This window comes from Vidua chalybeata, chromosome 3 (genome assembly GCF_026979565.1).
Source record: "Vidua chalybeata isolate OUT-0048 chromosome 3, bVidCha1 merged haplotype, whole genome shotgun sequence".
Lineage (NCBI taxonomy): Eukaryota > Metazoa > Chordata > Aves > Passeriformes > Viduidae > Vidua > Vidua chalybeata.
In genome coordinates, this window is record NC_071532.1 from 91,975,708 (window position 1) to 91,993,036 (window position 17,329).

The 17,329-nt window shown below is 34.8% G+C and overlaps 1 protein-coding gene across 1 annotated transcript in view; it reads left to right on the forward strand.

Moving 5' to 3' along the window:
• CSMD1 (CUB and Sushi multiple domains 1) overlaps nucleotides 1–17,329 on the forward strand; it is a 1,092,714-nt gene that overhangs the window by 1,033,176 nt on the left and 42,209 nt on the right. Inside the window, exons 52-54 of the mRNA XM_053939637.1 lie at nucleotides 241–414; nucleotides 7,456–7,629; nucleotides 10,865–11,038. Coding sequence (XP_053795612.1) covers nucleotides 241–414; nucleotides 7,456–7,629; nucleotides 10,865–11,038 — 522 coding nt within the window. The remainder of the gene's footprint in view (nucleotides 1–240; nucleotides 415–7,455; nucleotides 7,630–10,864; nucleotides 11,039–17,329) is intronic.

Below are 17,329 nucleotides of genomic sequence, written 5' to 3' on the forward strand. Positions count from 1 at the left end.
TAGAAACATGCATTGGCTGCTGTCAAAATATGCAATTATCCCAAAGAATTTATAGTTTTATAACATATGTTGCTATATCAAGCATAATTTTAAGCGCTTTCTATGGAATAAAACTCTGTATTTATTCCTATTACAAATACTTTTTATGAAAACACAAGGTGATGAATTGTCTTCCAGTCCAAAAAATTATGAAAAGCATTTTCATATTTCAGTATGTTCTATTTCTTTTTTTTTTCTTAGTTATCTCCTGTGGTGGTCTTCCATCTCCACCAAATGGAAATAAGATTGGAACCTTAACAGTGTATGGAGCTACTGCAATATTCACTTGTAACACAGGATACACATTAGTTGGTTCTCATGTGAGAGAGTGCTTGGCAAATGGTCTCTGGAGTGGTACTGAAACCCAATGCCTAGGTAAAACCCCTTATTTTTTTTTTTTTTTTTTTTTTTTTTTTTTTTTTTTTTTTTTGTTATGTCTTAAAAGTATCAAGAACTAGATTTCAGCTCTTGTCAAGCAACGTTTTTGAATCAATGAAAAATAAAGGTACCTTAAATATGGAACTATCATGTCCTGAATATAATTTTTTGCTATTCTATGAGGGTATATCTTTTCATTAGACATAAAATTACCTTTTATGTTGTTGTAATGCTTTTCAAACCAGTATGATTTGTAAGTGACTCAAATAGTCACCCACGTTCATAGCGCTTTTCTTTGTGGAGCAGGGTGTATGATGAAACTAAGCTTCAAGATAATCTTCAATTAGGACTGTTCCAGATGCCATTCAATTAGGACTATTCCAACTACAATTGAGCGTTCAGCATATTGACCATTTGGTCAAGGGAAGCAGGCAAGAGGCAGTCAAATTTGAAACAAAACCAAGACTTTCAAACCCTGAGATTGATATAGTTTGGACATGAATTCTCACCCCAACTCTTGCTCTCTTCAGATCCACTCATATTGGTTCTGCTAATATGCAGATATTAGCTAAACTGCGAATACAGACATAAGGAAAAGATTCTCTTTTTGAGTGACATTTGAAGCTCAGCAGTAGGTTTATTCTTGGTTGTGAACAGGATATTTATTTCTGGAATCTGCTATTTGCTTTGTCTGCCCTCGTTTTGCAGATTTTCTTCTTGCCTTATAGTTGAATGTACTCATTTGGTCTCAGGAAAGGAGGAACTCTGCTTTCCTCTTCAGAGCTCAACCTCACATAAAAAGCATTTTTCTTCTCTAGTGCCTCATGATGTCATTTTAGCAGAACACATAGTGTTCCATGCTTATCTTTATATTCAGGTGTACGTGGAAATGTCCAATCACCTCTCCTGGGTGGTGGGGGAGTTTTACAGTGGATCTGCCGCAACACTGTGGGTCATGGTGAAAGGCCTCTGAAATGAGTCTGTGGGCTATGGCCTCCCTGTGCTGGACCTAGACAGAGCTGATTTTTAGCACAGCTGCTGAGTTGGCTTTCCTCATGGATACATTCTTCTCCCCAGGCTTGTTTACTTCTTAGACCCGAGATAATTGGGCAATGGAACCACCTTTATCTTATCTCAAGCTCCTGTTGGGTGGCTTAACTTTGTGTCCATATTTCCAGGAATTTGCAGAAGCTTATTCGGTAGGGGGGGAAGTTTGGTGACCACACATGAGCCGTGACTTCTTTATACAGCTTGCCGTAGTGGGCAAAGTCTTACAGTGATCTTAGCAATGTTTGAGCCATTAACCATTAACATCTCTATTTCTCACAGATACTAGGCTGCAGCAGAAAGAAAAATAAAGACAGAGTATTATCAGAAAAAAAATATAGCACAGAATCATGTAACTCAGATCAGAATTAAGATTTTATAACCTTTCATTAAGTATTCCTGATTGACTCCTTCATTTTGCAGCAGGAATGTTTGTAGTTCAATTTTTTTGGATACAGTTTTGTACTATGATGTCTCTTAAGACGTGGAGTCGTCAGAAATAGTGACCATTGTCTCAAAGAACTAACCTAACTTCTAAATGTCAGTTCATTATTAGTGACTTCCCAGAAAGATGCAGTTGTTTCCAGCAAAAAATTTTATGAAAATGAAGAACACTCCTCTAGCTTGATATATTTTCACACCTGATTGTTCAATTTGAAATATGCTGTATTAAGAAAGATGTCATTTTGGTGCAGGAAATAAGCATAGGATATAAGCATAAGCAGAGTACACCAATTGCTACTTCTTTTGATATTTAGAGCAGGAAAAAAGTCAAATAAACTTTTTTTTACCTAGGAAAAAAAGCACTGAGGTGCTGCATAAGTTCCACAGCAGAAGTGTACAGAAATTTTGTATCTAAAAGCACATCAGCCATCTACTGGTGTCAGGTTATCTCTGGACTGAGGCTGACTGACATTTAGATATGTTGGAACTGCACCTGTGAAGATCCAACAGCCCAAAACGTGTATGCGTAAGAGTGTTTTCCACAACCCTTTCTGCTGTTCTGAACATGCAAACTCTATTGCAAATAAAAAGAGCTATTATCCCTGTAGGTTCCTCCTGTTACACCACTCATTGCCAGGGTATTGCCTGACACCTGCATACAATGAATTCAAGCATAAAGATATGTATTAGTTTTCATTCATTTTTAATAACCTGAAATACCACTTTGTAATCTGATTAATAATAACAGCATTTAGTACTTATGTACTACTTTTCTATTTTGAAAGGCTATATGCAGGATAATTTGGCTGCCAATATATGCAAATTAAACAATACACAAGTCTCAATAGATTCTGTTTGTATTATAAATTGCTCTTGATCTTGAAAGACTGGGAAAGAGGTTTTTATTCCTTCTATTCTGACTATTAAGAAATAACATTTACACTGAACATCCCAGAAGATTACCTGTCTATGGTAGACATGAGTTTAGATTCAAATAGTGTAGAGATGGAGAAGAATTTTCAGTACATGTCTTACATATATTTATGTATATGTGTGTGTCTATATATATTACATGTATAGAACAATACCACATTATTCTGAAAGTCAGCTTAGAAACAATACCTAGTGAAGCTTTTAACTCTTTGGGAAATAGTTAATAAGTTTATTAGATCTCATATGTAGGAAAGGCTGTGTCTATATGCAGTTTGTATATTAAGTCATCCTTTTCTTCTCCAGGAGTAATTTGTTGCTGGATTTTTTCTAATTCAGTTTTTTTTTTACAAATCCCCATTGAAATTGGAATAGATTACTATTATTTCCTTATAGCTAATAACTTTTTTCCCACCTGGTTATCTACATTCTGCTTTTTAAATAATTTTTACAGATCTATTCCCACTTGTAATGAACACAGGACCTCTTGCAGGAACTATTATTGTAGTAAAAGCATTGCTTACTTTATGATATTTCCCAATTCTTTTCCTAAAACTTTAGATGGACTTTAGTTCCTATTTGATTGATTTCATTGTTGAATGAAGCCCTGTGCTTAGAACTGTTAAATGCATGGATCTACCTCACCAGACAAAAAAGATTACATTTAGAGCTGGCAGGTTAATCACTACTTAGTCCTTGCTATTTTAAAATCAGACAGGCTCTATAGTGCTAAAAATATTATACAGCTTTGAGTGTGAAAGTCTAAATTTGAGTTACCCCATGCATGCTGCAGAAAGTTTTATTTCTACTACTAAACCCCTTCCTGTCCATCTTACATTCTTTCACATAAGGTATATTAATAGCATGTTCTTCAGACTCTTAATTTAGATGCAATTAAGAATATAATCCAAGGTCAGTGGAACTATGTAGGGTCCTCCAGCGAGCAATTCAGGAAATGTAAATTCGTACATTTTAAAGCTAGATTATGTGAATACTGCTAATTGAATATTCCTTAATTTCAAGGACAAAATGCCTCAAATTTATTTCAGAAGTGCCTTTAAGACTTACCTGAAGCCTGTGAAAATCAGAAGGCAAACAGGAAGGGAGCTCTGAATGAGTCTTTCCATTTCAAAGGAATTATAATGAGTTAGAGGTGCTTTTTATCTACACTGTACTTACATGAATATAATTCAAGACAGCTATAGATGAAAATAGATATCACTTGATGTTAACAAATAATATGTGTAGAATTTATGATTTCAGGTTAAATGGGTACACTGATTTCTGTATCTTAGGAAAGGGTTTGTCAATTCCTTATTATTTGTCTCTAAAGAAAGCTAAAACCAGGGGCTGTAGTTAATGAGTCTAAGGCTCAGTTTATGACCTAAGTCCTCAGTTTGTTAGCATGAAATGTATTTTTTATTAGTTATACAAGCATAAATATGAATTGGTATGCAAGTTTTCTTTCAGTTTCACTCACTTGCTCACGTCGTTAATAATATGTCTCTTTCCCTTTTTTCCTTCCAAGAATATCTGCAACTATAAGTCACAAAACCTATGTGTTTTTGTGCATGCTTTGTGTGTATGGCTGACCATAGGTTCGTACAGGGCACAGGGCAAATTGGAAGCATTTAAATTTGCCTTACTTCATCTGCAAAATCTGTGGCACTTAATTGTAGATCAGTGTGTTTTCCTGAAAAGATATTTTTCCCTGTGTTTTTATGCCTTTCAGGTGCAAAACTACATATAAACAAGTAAATGAGATATTTAAAATCTAAAATTAAATATAATCTACTCCATTCCATCTTTTAATTATATGATATATATAATGCCTTAGATTTATCAGTATGAAAATATGCTGCTGCGGACTATGTTTGTGTAAAAATATCTAATCCATTAATTGATAACTCATAGGTAAATTGCAGTATAATATTATTATATTGGCTTATATTTTAAATTCTTACTAAAATAAAGTAAAATTATTTGTATCTTGCTTTCCAGGTGTTTTAGAATAAAACTGCTGACCCAACCTTGATGCATGTGAACAATTTTCTAAATTCTTGAGGGCATATTTTACTAAAAAAATTCCCTCACAGCCTTCTTAATTTTCTTTAATTTTAGTTGATGAGAAAATTACATACATTTTGTGTCATTGAAGTGCGCTTTCAGTTCTTGATATGTTGGAATAGTTAATTTAAATGAGTCAAAATTCCTTGAAAAAACCATTAAATACAGTAGGTGGAATGATCTGTAAATGAAACGACTCACATAGTAAGTCCAGCAACTTGTTAAATCCCCATTTAAGAGAAATGCATAATATTTTTCTTTATGCCAGGTGGCACATTTCATCTATCTTTCTTCTTGAAATTCCCTGTGGTCTTGTGTTTGTCTTCTGTGCAGCTACTGCATTTCAATTCTTTACTATTTAAAGCTAGAAAATGAAAAAAACCCAAGTGTATTCCTTTCTATTTCACCTCATTCCCTGGAAAAAAAAATTGGGAGAAAATACTAGGAACTAATTTCTAGGCATAGAGAAAATAAGAAAATAATTGGTAACAGGCAGGATGGAAGAATCAAAATCAAACCTTGTCAAGTGACTTGTCCAGTGACTGTCTCATGAGATGTAGATTTCAGCAGAAGATTCTTTTCACTTTATGATTTAGCAAAACTTTTGAAACAGTCTCCCCTTCTATCCTTGTAGCCAAATTGAGAAGACAGGGACTGGACAGGGGGACTGCAAAATGGATGGAAAACTAATTGAGTCAGCAAACCCTAGGGGTATCATTTCTTGATTCCAAGTGTGACTAGGAGCCAGTGGATACTGAGGATGAATACAAAAGCCCACAATATCCAGCCCCTGTCTGTCACTGGATAACAAATTGGGATGCAGCTGCAGCAAGTTTGAGGGTGACACGAAATGATGGGAGAAGACTTGATGTGTGGATTCTAGTACTGCTAGACAAGAAGGACCTTTAGAATCTGGAGGAAGAGGCCAACAGGTAGCTCATAAAGTTCAGGAAAGACAAATACAGAATCCTGCAGTTTGCCTTGAATAATGCCATTTGTGAGTACTCTTGGAACTGACTGGGTAAAAACAAGCTTTACAGAAAGCACCCAGGTGACTGAGTGGAGAGGCTGACTAAGAGTTAAAAATGTGGCCTTGCAGTAAAAATATCAGACTGGAGTGTATAAGCACAACTGTAGTCATCAGGTCATGGTTATTATTTCCTCTTCAGTACTCATGTGGAAAATTGTGTGTAGTTTTTGTGTCCTCCACCATACAAGAGAGATACTGCAAAAGGAAGCAAGTTCAGGGGAAAGATCCATTAAGGGGCCAGGGGCTGGATTATCTTTTAGACAAGGAGAGGCTGAGTAAGGCTGGAGGAGAGAGAAGGATAAAAGGAATCATATTATTAATTTGGACTGAGAACAATAAGATAAATTATTTCATGACACATTTCAAGGAGAAAAATATGCTTTCAGTGTCCTCTGTTGCCATATTCTGTGTTGTAAGGGGAAAAGTAGCTGTATAATTAGTGAAAATTTTGCATTCATACTTTCTTCCTCAAATTTGCAGAATAATACCACAATGTCTTCCTAGAGGCATCAGCAATCCTACAATTAGGATTTTTATAATAATCCAGTGTGTATGGAAAACCTAATCAAATGGTGTATTTTAGCCTTCTAGTGTTTTAGAGGAGCCATTAGGTGTGAATGAAATATAATGTCTAGCATAATAAAGGGGTTTTATTAGAAAGATTGAATCCCAAAGAAAAGTTACAAACAAGTTGCTGTTGATGGATACAGCTTGCATGAAACAGAAGTGATCACATGCACACAACCCATTGTAGCTTCAGTCTTGAGCCTTAGGTCCCAGCCCTCACCTCTCAAAATGAGGATTTAGCACATGTTTCAGATGAAATTACTGCAGTTGTAATTAATCAGTGTCACCACAAAAGAAAACCAAACAACTTTTTTCTCTTCCTTAATCAGTAAAGAGAAATAGTTTTTTGCTCAGCAACTGTGTTTTCAAACAGAATGAAGAATCCAGAATGAATTAAATCATTACTTGGCTTTTTCACTGCCAAGACGGCTATTATCCTGGAATAATGGATTCTGTAATGTTTTAACAGCAGCTGAAACAAGGAGGAAACAGTGCTGGCAGACATGCCTTCCTGTTCATGCCTTCTATCTGAAAAATGCTTATACATTCATATTCATGTCAAAATTATAGTAAGCTATTCTTTATATTGCTTTGCAATTTGGTCAGTACCAACAAAAATACTCAACTTTTATTTTTTATTATGATGAAGTGCCTTAGTAAGGTTGCCTTTTCTCCCACAGAAGTGTGATGTCTTTAACACTCAAACCTGTACTATTATTTCATCATAGAATTCTCATTTCTCTCATTCATGATTTTCTCCTTCAAAGTAGAAGGAATATCATCTCTAGGTTTTATACTTGAGAACTTATTCTATACAGTGCAGTAGTTGACTCTAAAGCTATTGTTTATTGAAAGGAAAATTGAAATGTTGGTGTTTTTTTTTTTTTTTCCTTGAAAATTTTAGCAAGTCTTATCAAAATACACATTTTTGATGGATTGTTCTTTTATTGTAGCTGGTCACTGTGGCTCACCAGACCCAATTGTAAATGGTCATATTAGTGGAGATGGTTTCAGTTATCGTGACACTGTAGTCTACCAGTGTAATCCTGGCTTTCGACTTGTTGGTACATCTGTCCGAATTTGCCTACAAGATCACAAGTGGTCTGGACAAACTCCTGTTTGTGTCCGTAAGTACAATTAATTTTTCACTGAATTGTTGCTACTATTTTAAACGTAACTGAATATTAACAGTGGATTGGATGTTCAAAGGTGTTTGGGCTCAGATCAGATATTTATTGGACCTGTTGTCAGTTGAAAGGGTTGTTATGATCCAGTTTCTAACCTAGCACAGACTTGTTCATATTTTCAGTAACTCCTGATTTCTGATGTTTCAGAAATAGCATGGCATAGACACTAAAGGGGTTTGAATAGCAGGCTGCAACTGTGTACTATCATTTTCTCTTTGTAGAGGCATAGTTGCTATGTCAGGTATGGGCTTGCTGAGCCTCTCCCCTGTTTTTTTTCACCAAGAGTAAAAAATTCCCTTGTATGTTTTCATTGCTTGGAGGACAAAGCTGGGCTAGTGTTCATCTGTACATTTCTGATGATGACTGCCTGTTTTTTCAAATTAGCCTCCAGTTTACTTACCAATGCAAGCCAAGGCATGGCATTGAATTATGCTACATCTGTTAGAAAATATGTTAACTTTTTTATAGCCTTTAATATTTTCTCATTTCACCTGTTTTTGAAAATCCCATAATTGAGTGCTAGAATTGTAGGGTCTTTCCTTCTCTAGCTTCTTCTTCACTTGTGTGGCAGATTATCTGACATTTACGGAACCATCAGCCATTTAATCAGTCAAGTCCAAGTTTTTTTTTTTTTTTTTACTACTTTATTATGTAGTTGATTTTATTTCCTTTTAATTTCAGTTTTATTAAAGAGCCCCATTTATATATATATATATTATTTTTAATGGAGAATTTATATAAACTATTTCAGTGTTGCATTTTTTGAGATGTCTGCAGTTCAGACATAACTTTTATCTACACAGAGTCACCGAGATGGTCAGCTTTTCTGTTCAATACATATTAGGTGTCTAAATGTTCAGTATTTTCTTTCTTAGGGTAAAATGAATATTTTTACATGTATACAGTGGCAGGAAATATCTGCCAAGTGTCATTGTCCTTTTAAAATCCTATTTATATTCATCAAAGGAGTCACAACTAGCATTGTTACTATTAATGCATTCATTTGACTGTGCAGTGAATAAAATCCATTCAAAAGAAAGGGGCAAAGCTGGGGGGCATGGGAGGGGCAGGAGGTTGCTGCTTCTTAAATGTTTGTTATCATTACTGTTGTAAGAAGAACTGGCATCAGTTTCTGTTATTCGAGTTTGCCTAATACTGTCCATTACAACATTATTTTCTTTTGCTTAGAACACTGCCTGACTAAGAAGCCATGCAAGATGATTTGGTTTATGTCAGTATCCAAATTTCAGAGGATTTTCCTCTGATTAATTTATTTAAGAAATTCCCATACAAATGAGACTCTTATTTCTGAGATGTAAAGTGAAAACATACTGTTCACCAATGCCAGAAATGTGTTCTACTGAAATATTTTTCTGACTGAGCATTGTGGAGCCTGAACTAGAAATATGGCTGTGGTGGGTTGACCTTGGCTGGATGCCAGGTGGCCACTGAGCTACTCTCACTCCCTTCCTCAGAAAGGCAGGGGAGAAAAATAAGATTGCAGCTTACTAAAAGAAAAGGGAATGGTTTCACCTGCAAGCAAAGAAAATAAAGATTTTCATTTTCTAGTTCCCATGAAAAAGCAATGTCTGGCTGCTTCCCAAGAAAAAGGGTATCAGCTTGTGTAACAGTTGCTCCAAAACATGTGTGTAAATAATGGATGATACCTCCTCTCCTTCCCTGCTGCCACCCTGCCTTGACCCTTCCTCTTCCTTCATCTAAGCTTTTATATCTGAGCGAACATCATATGGTATGGAACATCCTTTTGGTCAGATGACCTGGTTATATCCCCTTGCGAGGTTGTGACACTCCCAGCCTACTGGTGGGAAGGTGGAATGTTGGGGAGACAGCAGTGATGCTGTGCAGTGCTGCTCAGCAGTAGCAAAACAGTGGGGTGTTATCAAGACCTTTCTAGCGAATGATAGAAAGTACAGCACTGTAAGACATCCATCTCAGGTAGATCCAATATAATGGCAGAGATATTACAAAGACATGAGGGGCTGTGCCCCTGAAAATTTGCCCCACAGTGGTCTTTATTTTGTGAGATTTTTACAGAAGATCACATTTTTTATATTTTTAATTTACTTTGAAAGGATTTTTAGATTTGTAAAGTACCAGGCATTTTACTCTTAAAAAATAATACCTAAAGAAGCACTTGTAGTTCTCCACCCAGGACTACTTAAGATTCTTAGTTTCATAAGAATCTTAAGTTCCATAAGTCATCCTCTTTCATCTTGCAAAATTTGTGACACACAGGTCTTTCCCCATCTCTTTACTGAATAACCAGTTGGATCACACTTTAGACAAGTATTTTCTGAAAGGTCTTTCCACTTGCTGCTTATTGCAGCAAGGAAATAAGATTTCTTCTTAGTTCCTTGTGAGTAGCAGCACAACAGAATCAAAAGAAAAAATAAACCTGTGTATAAGTTATTTATTTGAGTACAATAAACATCACTAGCACAGAGTTGAGAAGTTCTGTGTTTGTGCATATGTGTGTATGTACATTCTGATTTTACATTGTTAGTATCTATGCTTTTATATCTTTTTCTATTTTAATATCACATGGAAAATTAGAGCTTGGCCATAATAAGCTTATTTTATAAGTTCTGTTTTAGCACATAAGATATAATGGGAAAAATTTACTCCCAAAAATTATTTCTTTATAGTCATAAGAAAATCAGATTAAAAGAATCACTACTTCAGCAAAGCAATACAAGATCTTTGAAACTGTAATGCTTCATAACTCCAGAATGTTCTGAAGTAGGTCATCAAATTAGTTTGACTCTACTACATGTTTAAGCTTGTCAGGAAAAATGTTTTCTTTTATTTGTATTAGGAATTTTTAAATGCATTTTTAAAGGTCTAATAAATATCAGATGTGTGTGAAAATGCATATATATATATATATTTGTTACAACTTTCAACATAAGGTAAAAAGTAGGTTCTAAGAGTTTAATTGAAAAGATAAGGTTTTTCTCCTGGCAGTTAAGAATTCTCAATAAATATATCCTATTCTTTTCCTTCTATGTCTTGTATAAATGTCAAAGACAAATTCAGAAGGGGAAAAAAAAACAAAGTCAAAAACCAAAATGCCAAAGGAGCTCTAACCTGCAAGTGGTTCCATGGATCAGTTCCTATCACTTAGATGCTAACCTGCCTATTTGTATTCTAACAGCAATCACATGTGGACATCCTGGGAATCCAGCTCATGGAATGACTAATGGCAGTGAGTTCAATCTAAATGATGTGGTGAATTTTACCTGCAACACTGGATACTTACTTCAGGGTGCTTCTCGAGCACAGTGTCGAAGCAATGGGCAGTGGAGTAGCCCTTTACCCAACTGCCGAGGTAAGAGTTTTACCCTGCCTCAAAATACCAGGATATAACTCACAAGCCTGTCCTTTAGGAACCTATTCTCATCTTTATTTCAGTTTCTGCATTTCTATATTGGAGATTGTTGTTAGAGCTGAGTGTTGGGGAAGCCTAGACTTTTCAGTATTTTTACCTCAAAGTTGTCAGACTGCAATCACCAGCATTTAGTTTATAGACATATAAAGTGAACTTTGTACCACAAAAGTTATATTACGTCAGTAAATCACGGTTGCCTGTCTAGCTTGAATTAGGTGCATTTTAATACAGTTTTCATAAATGGTCATTATGAAATTGAATATTTATGTATCAAAACACTATTAATTCTCTTTTTTCTTAGCAGAACCTGACAGATATGAAACCTGACTTTTCTTACCCCACAAAAAAAAAAAAAAAAAAAAGAGGGAGATAAAGTAAGATTTAATTTTGCTTGGTGTTTTTGTGAAGACATCTGAGTTTGATTCCTAGTGTGCTATGGGTAAAGTGGACATGCTTGAGAGATGAGAATGAAGCAAAGATTTGTGTTATGATAAACTCTGTATCAAATGTACATATTAGGAAAGGACGAAGAAAAATCTTTTTAAAACACAATCTACAATTCTCAGATTGAATTCTTTATCCAGATCCCAATAGTGTAATTAAGATTAAAATTCTTAACTTAAAAAAATTGACCTTTTTTACTCCTTCCATTTTTGACCAGTGTTTTTATTTATTTTCTTTCATTTTTGGCTATTGTTGCAGAATATGGAACTAACATCTCATCTTTGGTCTGTTCCACCAATATCTTGATCAGACACCTAAAATCTGTTCACTAGTTTAGTGTTTTTATATTATATGCCCCCAAAATAACTTCTACTGGTATAGTACATGCTTTCTCATTGCTGAATCCATTAAGATACTGATATTTAATGATATTGTGAAAAATTTTCTTTTGAATCACTGAGGCAGACTGAATATCTTCTGAACAAATCATAGATGCAAACTGACAGAGAAGTGAAAGCAAGACATGAGGTAAATCATGTAAGATATACTGAAAGATGTCAAAGGCCTGGGGCAAATTTTTTGAGATACTCTATATCCTTCAGTGCCCTTTTTGTGGAGGTTCTGGAAGGAAATGTATTTTAATGACTCTAATTTACAAATGTTTTTCCTGGTCATATTCAAAGCTGGAATTATCTGGGTTCATTTATAAATGTTAATAACAGTGCTAATTTCCAAATATGTTAACCAAAAACAAATTTAAAAAATGCTTAGAGTCTGGAAAGAATGATGGCTGTGTCTGCTATGGAACATGCAAAGAAATAGAACACAAATATTTCTCCATAAATTCAGTGGTTCCTAAACTTTTCTTGAGTATTTTCTTTCACTAGAAAAGTATTAGAATAGTTTAAGTACTATGCTTTTTGTTCTTTGTATTTTGTCTTTTATGGGCTAAAGGAAATTGCAGGCAGCAAAGTCATTCTAAGGGATACAACACTGGGATTAAAGGCCATGTAATAAGAATTTAACTTCAGCTATTGTGCTTTTATTATCTCCACCTGTTGGTTTATTAAAAATCTTATTGTACTACAACTGTTGCTTCTAAGAATAATAATTATCTTTGGTGATTAGCTCATCGTAATGTTTCAGAGATAGGTGATGCTATTTCAGGCTTAGTGTGTGCGGAATTAGATCTTTCATTCTCATTAAAACAATAAAGAGATGGCAATTCCCTCAGTCACTACCCTCAGAATTTATTCAAGTGAGTTAACTAACATAGCAATATAATTATTGGAACAGAGAAACAAGAATTAGCAAACTGTTCCTATTTAGGCTCATGGGTTTCTTTCCCTTTTATGTTTTCTTTTGCTAGACCTAAGTGTACAAACTCATCTGTCTCATCTGTGAGGCATTTAAGTAAGGTTTTATTAGTTGGAAACACGTACTTTTTCACTTATACTGTAGATGCGATCAGAATCTGCTCTGTTTGACTGCCAGAGGAAGAGATAGAACAGCTTTATGGAAGTTCAACACCATTTATGAGCTGTTACTCAACTATTTACATTGAATGCCATTACAATTATTAAAAGCAAAACAAATCTAAATGAAAGCAAGGAAAAACAATGCAGAGACTGAGAAGATTTTAAAAAAATAACATAAGAATTAGGATGCTTACAGTTGCTACAACATTATTTCACTTTTGTCTCCTGTCTACTTTTGTTGTCCTTTTAAAATTTATTTATAGGAATTTGAGTTTGATCCAGGCCAATTTATGGTCTGAAATCTTGTTTAGGGAGATTTGTTTTCTGAAAGGAGTGAGTATTATAGATGCAACTCTGCCAAGATCCGTTCACTTAAGAATGGTAGACTCCTACCATAATGGAGTAGCCCAGAGTTCTCTTAGCTTAGTGTCTACAGTTATGTCTATTCTCATACAGGTGGTGAGAAGCTGGACTTTTGCCATTCACTCAGTGTTTCTTCACATGATTCTTCTCTTCACTTAGTATTTCTTTCTCTATAGCAACATATATTTTTCGGTGACTGTCTTGTATCTCTTCCATCATGAACTGCAAGGATCCACGTAATTTGGTCACCTGCTCCATGCACCCTGCTAAAAATCAGAGCGCTTTGCTGCTTATCATAACACTGTAGCTGTTCTCCTCTGACTGAGTTTAACTGATTTAAAGGGTTTGAAAAAGTTGTCATGAAGTTTGCAATTTGTCTAAGAAACCTCTCCTCATGGAGAGTAATATACTGTCTAAAGTAACAATAACTGTCATAAATGTATTTGTGCACCAGAAGGTATTTAGTTGTACTGTAAAGGGAATATTCAATATCCACTTCAGGTAAAGCATATCAGTGTTAGAGTAGTTTCTATACCATTCTCCTACTACATGCATCTCCGATCTAGAGAAGTGGGGGACTCTTCTTTCAATTATATGAAAATTTAAAGTGCTATAATATAATTGCCTTGATAATTGGTATTTCTCATTTTAGGTTAGGGTGGTGGGTTGACCTTGCAGTTGGTATGTAACAGTTTCTCTCTGCTGTTCCTGCTCACTTCTCTGGCATGTGTTCTCCATAGGCTGCAGAGCATATCTACTCCATTCACTGCCTTCTCCTCTAAACTCACTGTTCCTTTTTTTACTTCTCACTGTTGTGTGTGTGTGTGGCCTCCTCTCTCAGGTGTATTCTGCCCATTCCTAAATATATCTTCAGAGAAACAAACTTTTCTCATGGCTCACCTCTGACTTGAAGAGAGACTGAGAGTTGGGGCTGGTCAGCTTAGAGGAGAAGGTTCAGGGGAACTTTGCTTATCATCTATACTTATCTAAGGGACAGTCTAAAAAAAGAGGGCCGGACTTCTCAGTGGTGCTCACTGAAAGTACATGATGCAAAAGGTACAAAATCAAACATAAGAAAAAGCTTTTTAAATGTGAGCGTGATAAAACAGAGACATTGTGGATTTTCCATTCTTACAGCTATTCAAAACCTAACTGGACAAAACCCCAGGCAAACTGTTTAGTTATCACTTCCTTGTTCAAGTATTATTGTATACAGATTATGACTAAAGAATATATATACAAGAATATATATATTCTTAATATATATACTAAAGAATATATATATACACCAACATTCCTATGTCAAATTTGGTCTTAATGAACTGATTAGAACTTACCTAAAGCAAGCAAGCAATAGCACTTTTTCTGGCATAAGCATTTATTTATTTATTTATTTATTTATTTATTGTCTTTTACCTAATGCGTGAAAAACATTTGTTTTAAAGTTCATTGTTAACAATGAATTATGAATTTGTTTACAAAGGAAGTAAATCTTCCAGCTCTTTAAATATCCTGCTGGGAAAGGATTGATTCCTGGCAAACCTGTATCATTTAATTCAAGAGAGATTTTACATTTGCCCTTTCTTTCAAACCTCGGCTGAGTTCACCTGAGTCAATAATGAACTTGGCTTCATTTGGCCGAGACTGTACAGCAAGTGCTACAAATTAAAGATTGCTGCTTGAAGCTATTGTAGAAGTTTATTTTATTTTATTTTATTTTATTTTATTTTATTTTATTTTATTTTATTTTGAAACTGAGCTGTTATATATGCAGAGGAAACTTTGATATTTTTGGAAAATAAAGTGGGATACTTCTTAGGCACCCTTTTGCAATGATACATTGTTTCTGTTGTGTCAATAGCAGGTTAACTATTAAGTTAAGTAATCTAAAACGAAATTTAGTAAGGAAATTAAATGGGAGGTTTTTGCTTAGAAAAAGGTAATGCACACAAAAGATCACATTTGCTATTTAAGAGCTGTATGATAAAAACTTGTATGAAAGAAAGGATTTTAATATGTTTGTATATCCTAAATGCACTGCAAGCACTGAATTGCTTTGCAATGATATTTCCGCCTACTCCAGAATGCTTTTGTGTCTGTTCTGGTTAACTGTTTTGGCTAAGCAAGTAAAACCTTTTATCTCTTAAAAATCTGTATAATTTTTTTTGTATTTTATTTGGACCTGTGTTCTGAGCTAATGTAATTCTTAAAATACCCATGCCTTGGGGAAACTATGTTCCTACTGTTTCTGTCACAAGTAAAGAAGGGAATGTTATGATGTTAAGGTACTTTGTGAAATAGAAACTCCATTTTTAAAAAATTATTTAAACATTAATATCTGTTAAAAAATATATTTAATCCTTTCAATGTACTCAGTATTTTCTAAAGATTGGTGATAACATTTTCTGGAATGTGAAGGTCTCTGAAGTATGGCTTTAAATTCATCATTTGTACTTCTCCACATGGACTCTGTCTTTACTTTTTTACTTTACTTTTATTTATTTGATAAAGAGCAGATCAAGTAGTTGGTTTACTTGCCTTTAAACTGGAGCCAAATGGCATCAGAAAAATTGCAATACGCTGATCTCTATTACCTACTGCAAACCTGCCTGAGTAGAGCTTGGTGCAGCCTGGATGTGCTACCCCAGAAGTAGTTATGACTATATTAAATTTTAAGCCAAGTATGTTCACTGGATTTTTTTTTCCATTAGCAGTTTGGAACCACTTTCCATTTAGTCTTTGGAAGCACAGAAAGCCAATCTCCATTCTTTCTACTTGTCATAATAACTCCTAACCACCCAAATGAGAACTGAGTCAGGTGGTCTCATCAGGGCTCTGCACTCCTGATTGCATTGCAGGTCATTTTTCCATATATTATTCTTGAAGCAAGAACTGCTGTATTAAACACCACACTTTCTGCCTGTATTAGGGCAGACTCATATTCATAATCTGTACCAGGAAAAGTGGATATCCTTTGCTATTGTTTCCTTCAGAATTCCTTTTATCTTTTTATAAAGGAGATTTAGGAGCTTTTCTGCTGTTAGAAATATGTTTCTTAAGACCAGAAACACTTCGATGGGAAGATCCATTTTGCAAAGTTGCAGAGGTTTGAGTTAGTTCACATTCTCCAGTCTGTACCAGTAAGTCCAGGCTATTTGTTAGTAATAAAGAATTCAAGTCTCTATTTATACTGCATTTGTGCTGAATTTCTAACTTGAAAGGTTTATCTTTCTTTATCTCATTGGTCTTAGATTCTTGAAAAGTTTAATTAGGCTTTTAAGTCTTATCAGGATACTGGTATCTATAAAGAATTGCTAATTTTATTGTGTTTTATTTAGTGGCTATGTCATTTGAACCAGTGGTAATATGTTCCACTCCTTCACTGACAAGAAAAATAACCTTTCTGATGGCAGCTGATAGAAATGTGGAAGAGATTGAGATTGGAGGCCAATTCTTCTCATTCAAAGATGAAGCAGCTTTGAATTTAGGCAGTTTTCAATCTGTGGAATCTAGGATTCCACATATAAGCTGAGAAATGCATTTTGTTCAGTTTTGGTTTTTCCAAAATCAGAGTTGTTTGTTGTGACTTATACTTAAATGTCAGATATGCCAAATCTTTTAATATTGATAGCATGTTGATATTCTTCAGAAGCATAGCTTTCACTTGAGTAAGATTCCTAAATAAGGAGTGAGGTGCTATGAGAGATGCCATACGGTGTCTGAAATACTTACTTGATCTGCCAGAGATGCCTCTCTCTGGAGTGAAAACAACCTGGAGATCAGGCAAAGACACTTCAAAAGGTAGTAAAAGCATCTTTTGAGGCAGCTGAAGAGTTCCTCATCCAGGTGAAAAACAATGCTCAGATTAATAAAGAATCTGAAGAAAAAGACTTTAAGTCATGATCCCAGAGTTTGTACTAGTCTGACAAAAGCTACTGTATTAATA